Source organism: Mytilus edulis, chromosome 6 (assembly GCF_963676685.1).
Source record: "Mytilus edulis chromosome 6, xbMytEdul2.2, whole genome shotgun sequence".
In the NCBI taxonomy this organism is placed as follows: Eukaryota; Metazoa; Mollusca; class Bivalvia; order Mytilida; family Mytilidae; genus Mytilus; species Mytilus edulis.
Window position 1 is genome coordinate 54361438 of NC_092349.1, and position 9659 is coordinate 54371096.

At 33.9% G+C, this 9659-nt stretch overlaps 1 protein-coding gene across 1 annotated transcript; it reads right to left on the bottom strand.

The window, feature by feature from the left end:
• Positions 1-1601: 1601 nt before the first annotated feature.
• LOC139527889 (sulfotransferase 1E1-like) lies at positions 1602-9007 on the bottom strand. Its single transcript, XM_071323563.1, has 6 exons — positions 8876-9007; positions 6286-6425; positions 5361-5681; positions 4484-4590; positions 2406-2574; positions 1602-1889 (listed from the first exon to the last, which is right to left on the bottom strand). The coding sequence occupies exons 1-6, from the start codon at positions 8896-8898 to the stop codon at positions 1780-1782; spliced, it is 870 nt and encodes a 289-aa protein (XP_071179664.1). The 5' UTR covers positions 8899-9007; the 3' UTR covers positions 1602-1779.
• Positions 9008-9659: the final 652 nt, after the last annotated feature.

The window sequence follows — 9659 nt, forward strand, 5'->3', positions numbered from 1 at the left end:
CAGTGGTGTAAATAGTTATCAAAAGTACCAGGATTATAATTTTATACGCCAGACGCGCGTTTCGTCTACATAAGACTCATCAGTGACGCTCAGATCAAAATAGTTAAAAAGCCAAACAAATACAAAGTTGAAGAGCATTGAGGACCCAAAATTCCAAAAAGTTGTGCCAAATACGGCTAAGGTAATCTACTCCTGTGGTAAGAAAATCCTTAGTTTTTCGAAAAATTCAAAGTTTTGTAAACAGAAAATTTATAAAAATGACCATATAATTGATATTCATGTCAACACCGAAGTGCTGACTACTGGGCTGGTGATACCCTCGGGGACGAAACGTCCACCAGCAGTGGCATCGACCCAGTGGTGTAAATAGTTATCAAAAGTACCAGGATTATAATTTTATACGCCAGACGCGCGTTTCGTCTACATAAGACTCATCAGTGACGCTCAGATCAAAATAGTTAAAAAGCCAAACAAATACAAAGTTGAAGAGCATTGAGGACCCAAAATTCCAAAAAGTTGTGCCAAATACGGCTAAGGTAATCTACTCCTGTGGTAAGAAAATCCTTAGTTTTTCGAAAAATTCAAAGTTTTGTAAACAGAAAATTTATAAAAATGACCATATAATTGTGCCTGTCTCAAAGTAGGTGCCTTTAATTCAGTGGTTGCCGTTTGTTGATGAGATATATATTTGTTTTTCGTTCATTTTTTTGTACATAAATTATGCCGTTAGTTTTCTCGTTTGGATTGTTGTATATTTGTCATTTCGGGTGGTTTTTTTTTTTATAGCTGACTATGTGGGGTGGGCTTTGATTTTTGTTGAAGGCCGTGTGGTGACATATAGTTGTTCGTTTTTGGGGCATTTCGTCTCTTGTGTATGGAAAGTTTTCTCATTGGCAATTATATTACATCTTCTTTTTTATATTAAAACATTTGATTGTTATCACTTAGCCATCAACCACTATTACATGTTTACAAAAAGCTGTTATGGAAACGAATCGAAAAAAAAATGTGACAGTTCTGACTTGGTACAGTTAATTCCTTATGTAGAAAGTCATGGACTAAACCTTGTTTTATAGCTTGTTTTATCTCTCACTTGGATGACATTTCGCATAGAATCCAAATATGTTGACATCAATGTGCAAAACAGACAAAGATGCGAAATGTCATAAATTGAGGCACAGCTGTCAAAATTGTGTTATAATCTTGTGTACTATAAAAAAAACAAACAACTATGTCAACAACAAAAATTAAAATGGCATAAAGACACTCAATAGACACTTCCATCATCTACATAATCTATACATGAAGTGCCATATAATTCTATAGTAGAAATAATTAGTCATGTTTTGTCCATACGGTCATTGCTATATTTACTAGATCTTAGTTGTAACTTGTTAGAGAGGCTTCAGTTAACCATAGATGTATTTACACTTGTATGCAAATTTGTCCGCCATTACGTAGAATCACACAGGTTCCCGTAAACTTTGACATAACAATTCCAAAAATTTGAAGTCACAATAAAACAGAGATTGTTTCTTGACGTCAAAAGGTTATTCGGAAGCGATCTAAGGTCATTTGGAGACAAAATTCAGCTAAATACCAAAAGTGTAAATACGTTTATTGACTACTTGAATAATATTTCCATAAATATTGTTTCTCTCGGATATGTCATAAAAAATATGTTGTCTGATGAGATGTACTTTGAGTTGCTCTCGAACAATTAACGAATATTGACCAACAAACATATAATTATGCTTTCAAATCGTTAGATACAGATTATCATTCAAATTGAAAATGAATCATGGAATCTGACATTTTTCTTTGCAAAAGTTCGTCAAATTGTTCGTTTTGAGCAACCGTGAATAAGTTTTTCCAGTCACCAATCTCACCTGAAATATTGAAAAAAAACAGCATGTGAATAAGTTAAAAAAAAGAAAGAATGGATAACAAATGTGGAAGTTTCTACTAACAAGTGAAATTATTTATTAATAAGAAGAGATGGTATGAATGCCAGTGAGACAACTCTCCACATCATGACTCAGAAATTCACAACTATAGATCTTCGTACGGCCTTCAACAATGAGCAAATCATTTTAACATTTTACAATTTTGTTTTATAATTCTACTAAAACTTCAAAAAACCATTATGTTGCAGTATTCAATCAACAGGTATAGTAATGCTCTAGTATCACCCAATCAGTTCACAAACATTCTTCTGCCACAGAGGTGACTTTAAAATATCCAGATTCCAGCGTATCTAGTGAAGGTTGATCCAGAAAGCGCTTGTCAGGTGTGTTGTGTCAATATGTAAATCTGTGTCATAGATATTCCCTAACCGTCTACTTTACGGTAGTTCTAAGTCTTTGTACATGTTAAACAAAAATCATTTCTGGATGCATGTTTACCTTTCCTGTACAGTGTGGACCGGCCTTTAGGATCAATTGCCACCAAATCATCAGCTTTATTCTTTTTCATGTATTCAAAACTACATTTTTGTTCTATCTCACTATAAAATGATGCATCCCGTTCGACACCGAGAAATTCACCCAATCTCTTCACGTTTACTGCAAAATTCTGAAAAGTATTGCTTGACTATCAACATCTTTACACAAGTTTTCACGCTATATAACGCGTATTAACAGATAATTCCTTTTTAACAAACACATATATGGGGCAATATTTCTTTGAATGAACACTTAAATGTTAAAATGCAAAATGAAGTCTAAAACATCCTAGGTGTCTCCTAGTTCGCTAAGAAGTTAACTATATCAGAATCTCCTGCTTTGAAAACACTGAAAGGACAAAAGAGTCGAAAGATACTAAAGAGAGGTAACACATACTAAAGAGAAACTAAAGATACCAAAATAGAATCAAATAATAATGAAGAGACATTCCAACGTATTAGCCGAACACAAAACTGACATTTTTATGGCTTAAAAATACCAACAAAAACGATAAAAAAAAAACAACATAAAAATACGACACTACACTAATCAAACCAAAAAACGGGGGATTGTCTAATGTGCCCCGGAAGGGTAAGTAGTTCTCGTTCCAAATCATGCATACGAATTATTTTCAAATAAAAAAAAAGTTCTCTAGTATTAAACAGTAACATGTATAAAAAAAAATCATATTAGGCGCACTTGCTTGACATTGGTCATTGAGAGATACATGTAAATGTATTTGTTTTGTAGTATGTGTCTTTTCTCAAATATTATAAAGAGTTGTATTTCAAATATTTCGTAACTGTCACATGCATACATACATGTAGTCATCACAGTCGGTCATCCATAGGTTACTATTATTAATATGATTTCTATTTTTGCATGCTATGTTTTTCTTGACTTTGCTGGTTATCGATATCCTTTTTGAGTTGCTATGCATATATATTTGAGTTTTACGTTATATTTTGCCTAGGTAGGACATATTTATAGTTTTGTCAGACTAGTCCGTAAATATGAGTTTCATCAAATGCTTTTTAACTACATGGTATCATTTTTTTCACTCAAATATGGCGTTTTTTAACCTTTTAGCTGTTGTTACACCTTACCGAATAGCACGAACGGACGCCTAACGGGTGAAAAAAAGTTTTCCGTTGACAAAATTGTTATCCGTTGGAAGTCCGTTGACCAAACAAAACGGACGCGTAACGAATGTATAACGGACACGCAACATACGAGAAACGGAAACGTACCGGACAGAACGGATGTCGAACGTACATCCAACGGCCGAGTACCGCATGAAACGGACGCCTAACGGAAGCGTACCGGATAAAACGGATGAACAAGATATGCGAAAAAATTAAAGGCGACAATAATATGTAATACATACCAATCGCATATTTAAAAAGTTTCCATTGTTTTGGTTTTCTCCTTCAAAATGCCGCCAAAGGGTAGGGTCTGTCCTGAATAATTCATATAACCACTGCTTGATAGCAAAGACACGCATTTCTGACTCGAAATTTTCAATTTGCATATTTATCCGTTTCACATCCGTTCATCGTACGTTTTATCCGCTATACGTCCGGTAGAAGTCCGTTTCACCTCCGTTCATCATCCGTTTTATCCGCTATACGTCCGGTAGAAGTCCGTTTCACATCCGTTCAACATTCGTTTTATCAATTATACATCCGGTAGAGGTCCGTTGGTGAATCTACCGGACCCCTAATGGATGAATAACGAACAAGTAATTGATTCAAAACCGAAACTAAACGGACGAGTACCGTGATAAACGGACGACTATCGGATATACAATGGATGCTTCATCTGTTGAACGTCCGTTCAAGGTTTTGAACATGCTCAAAATTTTCCGCCGGACAGAACGTACAATGAAGGATAAAAAGGACGCTGGGCGGACATTAAACGGAAATGAACAGAGGTCTAACGGATAAGAACGGACGTCTAATGGACAAGAACGGACTGACAAAATATCATCCGTTCGGCGGCCATTCGCGCTATCCGTTGAGGTGTGACCGGAGCTTTACCTTCTTTAAATCTTCATAAAAGATTGGGAATATGTTTGTCGGATTTTTCTTTAATTCTTTGGACCATTCTAATGTGTAATCAAACCAATCTCCGTACATTCGTGGAACTGAAATACATGTAAAATATAATATTATTACTAATTGATTAATTATTTAATGACCATTTTTAACATCCCATTTTACCGTTTATTCAATATCTATGAATTGTTTACAAGTATATTTCATCTGTATTTCACTTTTGGTTTTCTAAGATTTTCAATTTTAAAGATCGCCATTTGTTTCTGAAGCAAGACCTTATTGGTAGATACTTCAAACATCTTACGCACGCCACCATAACAGGCATATTATGGTTGTCCGATAAGGAGTATTAGTGTCACAGTTGACCACAGATACGATAAATCTGTCGAAGCAAATTACAAACTAATTTCCCCCTTCTCTGTATTAGTAACCGATTGAGACTTAACTTGGATTTTTTTATATTTGTCGTTAGCAACACGATAGGTGCAACATGTTTAGCAGGAAGTTTACATCAGACTGGATCGCCTAGTTTCGTGAATAGCTTTTGGAGGGAAGGGTTCTATTTAATGCATAGACTTTTTTAACTTCACCCCAATCGTTGGTTTGACACACCCACTCCCCTTTTGAAAATCAAGGATCCGCACCTCTTTTATAACTATAAACTGCATGAATAGTTTGCATTTTTTATTAATAAAATAACGACAATGGTGTTATATATCCATCTACAATTCTTAATTTCCGTGTCCTTTGTATAATATTTTCAAACTTAACAAATCGCACGACATTTGTTGTTTTATATGTTTTACAAAAATACATAATACTCAAAACTAAAAATAAATTACAATAACATTTTTTGTACCTCCTTCTTGTATGATTCGATTGAAGTAATCCGACCATTTGAGATTTTCAAATCCGGGCATTTTTCCTACTATTGTAAAATAATACGATGCAAGTCTATCTTTAGGATTTCTCATAACTAGAACTGTTTTATAAGCCTTTTCTAAATGTTTTGCTGGCAGGAATTTTAAAGGAAGATGTGAATGAATAATTCGTGGATTTGGTCTATCTTCGAACGCATCAAGTCGTGTGTATTCAAGATTACTACTCAATACTGTTTCTTTTGTTACATCGCAAATTCCGGAAATCAACATGGAAATGATTTCTAACGACCAATGAGAACCTGTGTAAAAAAGACAAAGATTAAAGATTTGGTATAGTAACTGTAAACTCAACACTATAACTAAAACACAGATTTATCAATAGACGAATTCGAATTATCAATCTTTAATCAGAAGAAAAACTATACTACGCATCAGTTATATCTTATCCCATGTTTTTTTCTAGTTAGAGATACAATTGTCAATGACATTACACATTCTATTTCAACAAAAGATAGTATACGCAATAGAAAACAATCCACATTCGCAGCCATGTCCGGCCAGAATGGGTCGTTTAAATTAATTTCTCGTGTAAAGAGAGTGCCAAGCTCTTTGCACGTTAAGAACATTAATTTGCAACAACTCTTTGAGGAAACTGTAGATGTCCTGGTGCAATGCCAAACTGTTGTCTTTATCTAATTTGCCATCTATATTGGTACAGTTTATATTTTTAATTTATAATAGTCCTCAACATGCATGAGATATGTTCCACTGGACGTTAAGAAACAATCGATCACTCTAATTTTAACAATAGTTTGATATTCAATAGCAAGTTCGAAAAGCACACATGCATAGTGCGCAGATTGATATAATTCACATAATAAATTATCAGTACGGATAAGTTACCTGATTTCATAAAAGAACAAAGCAAAATGTCAGATTCTCGTGAATCAAAATTCTTAATATCTAACATCTTCTTTTCAACATCGTTCTCGAATTCTGGGTAATCCGGAAGTAAAATACCATGGTAATACGGTATCTTTGATCTGTAAAATATTGAAAAAATAAAGTGACGCGATCAAAATTCGTGCTTGATCTGAGTTTTGTGGTAATAAGCAGTGTGTATATGTTTCATATCATTTGTTGCAGGCAAACTTAATTAAAAGAACATAAATGAAAATTCAGCAATGTTTCTATTTGTAAAGGGGCATAACTCTAGAAAAGTAAAAGTGAGGTCAAAAAAATTCAAACTTGATCTGTGTTTTGTGGGATTATATTTGCCGTATAAATTTCTAATTTTTTATTTTCATTTTGGAGAAAAAGTTTAATGTATCTTAAAAAGGAAGCAATGGCTTCACTGTATATAATATATGAGTGGTGTGGGTGAGATTGACTGTTTGCTTGATTGGTGTTTAACGTCACTTTCAGTACTATTGTGCTATTTCGTGGCGGTCAGTTTTTATCGAATGAGGAAGCCGTCGGTAGGAAAATTGACAATCTTAGACAATTTTAGGATTGAAGTCGAGCGCAATTGCCACGTGCGGGACTTGAACCAACAAAGTCAGTGTGATAGGCTAGTGATACAGTAATTCGGCTACCTGACGACTCGTCCACCGAGGCCACTCGTCCTCCCTAGGCATGGATGGGATACAACACAAATGTATGAGACCCTGAAATGTTTCATTATATCCTTTTATATAAAAAATAAAAGGTAAGGTTCCAGGTTTTTTCCAAATGCGTAGTTGACATAATTTTATTTACTCTTCGCGTTATCAAGGAAAAACTTCCTTTTGTCATCCATCCTTATGGCGACGTTCCTCCAGGCGGACTAAGGAATACAAATACTGTGGATTCATTATCATTCGTCTGATACCAATTTTTGTGAATTTTGCGGTACAGGTTAACCACAAATGAATTCAAATGTCTAACGAATAATTTTTTTTAAAGGCTGGTATGCACATTTTGTCAAAACCGAGTAATTAACTACCCACGAAAAACATTTTTTCCTCAATCGACTGAAATTGGTACCGATGAAAACAAATGAATCCACAGTATGGTCACTTTTGTCTTCTTCCGATCGGCAGTAAAACCCTTTCCAAAATAAGTCGCTCTTTTGGCTCTGTGGGATATACACATACGCAGCCACGTCCGGTCAGAATGAGAGTATTACATATGAAGCTTCGTGTAAAAAGAGTGTCAGGCTCTCTGCACTTTAAGAACCGTTTCAACGCACAATTTCTGTTCCTATCCAATTTACCCTCATTTTCGAGTGACAGTCAAAATTTACCGGACCTTCATCCCGGACGCTTAATTTGTACAGGAACCACCTATTTTATTCATTGTTTATTTGATTTCGTTATGAAGATACATGACATATTTGCCAGTGGACGTTAAGCAGTCAATAATCGATCAATCTGTTCACACAATAAGCATATACATACAAGAAAGGAGGTAAATCGGAAATTTTGCCATCTTTACTTTTATAATATGTTTTTTTTCTTCTGCAAATCAAGTGCAATCCGTTATTTGAGACAGGTCAAACATATTTAATTAGCTCCAATTACACAACCATTTCGAGTGATTGATCATGATGATATAGCTTTATTTTATTTCAAGAAACATTTTATACAACGCGTTGAAAATACTATGAACAAATGAAAGTTTTGTATTTGACCAAAAGGCAGATCGTATAATTATTTCCAAAACTCAACTTGAACAAGTTTTGTATGGCTGTTAATGTTTGAAATGCGTCCTTTATATATTTGCCACTGAATATTAAACGTGAAACTCGATCAATCTAGTGATCTTCAGTCGAATAATGACTTTTTAATACAGTTTATGTGTTTACGAAGTTTAACAGATAACAATGAAGCGGTGTATGGTTGGAACGCACTATTGCCACGATTACCTGAGGGCACCGATTACCTCAGGGCATACAGCAGCGGACCTAACTGCCACCTGCGGTTGGAACCCCCACCCCCAACAAAAAAAAAATATTGATATTTATAATCATTTTGTTCAATTAATAACCCTTGAAGATGCTTTACCGAAAGAAAAAAATAATCAAAGAAACAGTATTTTAATAAGTAATATTTAAAAGTGTTTTACACATTGGTGTAGCAGATAATTTTATTATAGCTGCAGTCAATTAATCTATATTTAGATAGTACCGTATAACCCTATAGCACATACGATCAATATACATTCAAATTTTATTCATTCATATTCAATTGTACAAAATTATGCCGTGTCACATCCGTGTACACTTATGGTATGAAGTTAGTGTAACTTATGACACAAATACATATTTAAACATTGCCACACTGATAATTTCTTCATTCTAAATAATTTCAATTAATGGAATAAAATTGTATTTTATAACATTCAATTGTATTAGCGAATGTAATTAGTGATTGAGTATAAAAAGTTCATGAGGCTATTTGTTGATTATTTACAAAAAGATAACAAGATATTAAGCTACTTCTTTTATACTTACACTGTTGAGATCAATTTATCCATGATTACCTTGAACTACAGGTAATATGATACACTAAATAATAAATAACGCTTGTAAAACTACGGAAGCCTGAAATGGCTACAGTGAAAAAAATAACGACATCGTATGGCAGATGATTTTGTCGTTTTAACTGCATTTTATGTTAAAATATACACAACTTTTATTCAAAATATATATTAATAAGCATTAAATTTAATTTAATAAATCAATCGAATAATGTATCAATTGATTATTGATTTAGAGAACAACATTTAGTTTTCCAAATACGAAAATAGATACTACAATAATTCTAATTATAACCTTAATGAATGACATCTTATGTTCTAGCTTCATCTTCGTTGGAGGTACAGTACTGTACATGTCGTTATTTATACGACATATGATTTGACCATCACCACATAGGATGTTGCTACTGTTAATCCTATAATACAATCCTTCATTGGTGCCTATACGCGAGTCCGTGGACTAAACTTAACTTGCATTCTCCAGGGGCTAGCTGGGTCCCCAAAATTTTTCAGGGGGCTCAGTTGAAATTTAATGAGCCCAACCAATTTCATACTAAATTAAATTTAAAAAAAACTTACTGGCTTTCGGATATTCTATCTTTATTTGTCCCGATTTGATTAGACAACCAAGTTTCCGTTTGAAAAAGTTTTTGTTTAAATCAATAGGTAAGGGATAGAAATGTGATTTACTGCAAATTATACTACAGTCGCCAGCTAGGCTTTTAGGATGATAAATATATTCGCCCATTTAAAAAAAA

What these genes read in the sequence shown, in the direction of transcription:
- LOC139527889 (XM_071323563.1), bottom strand. Translation starts at nt 8,898, where the DNA reads ATGGATAAATTGATCTCAACAGT. An exon ending in TTGTTCTTTTATGAAATCAG is followed by an intron (nt 5,682 to 6,285) that starts GTAACTTATCCG and finishes TTTTTTACACAG; the next exon opens with GTTCTCATTGGTCGTTAGAA. An exon ending in GTCCACACTGTACAGGAAAG is followed by an intron (nt 1,890 to 2,405) that starts GTAAACATGCAT and finishes TCAATATTTCAG; the next exon opens with GTGAGATTGGTGACTGGAAA.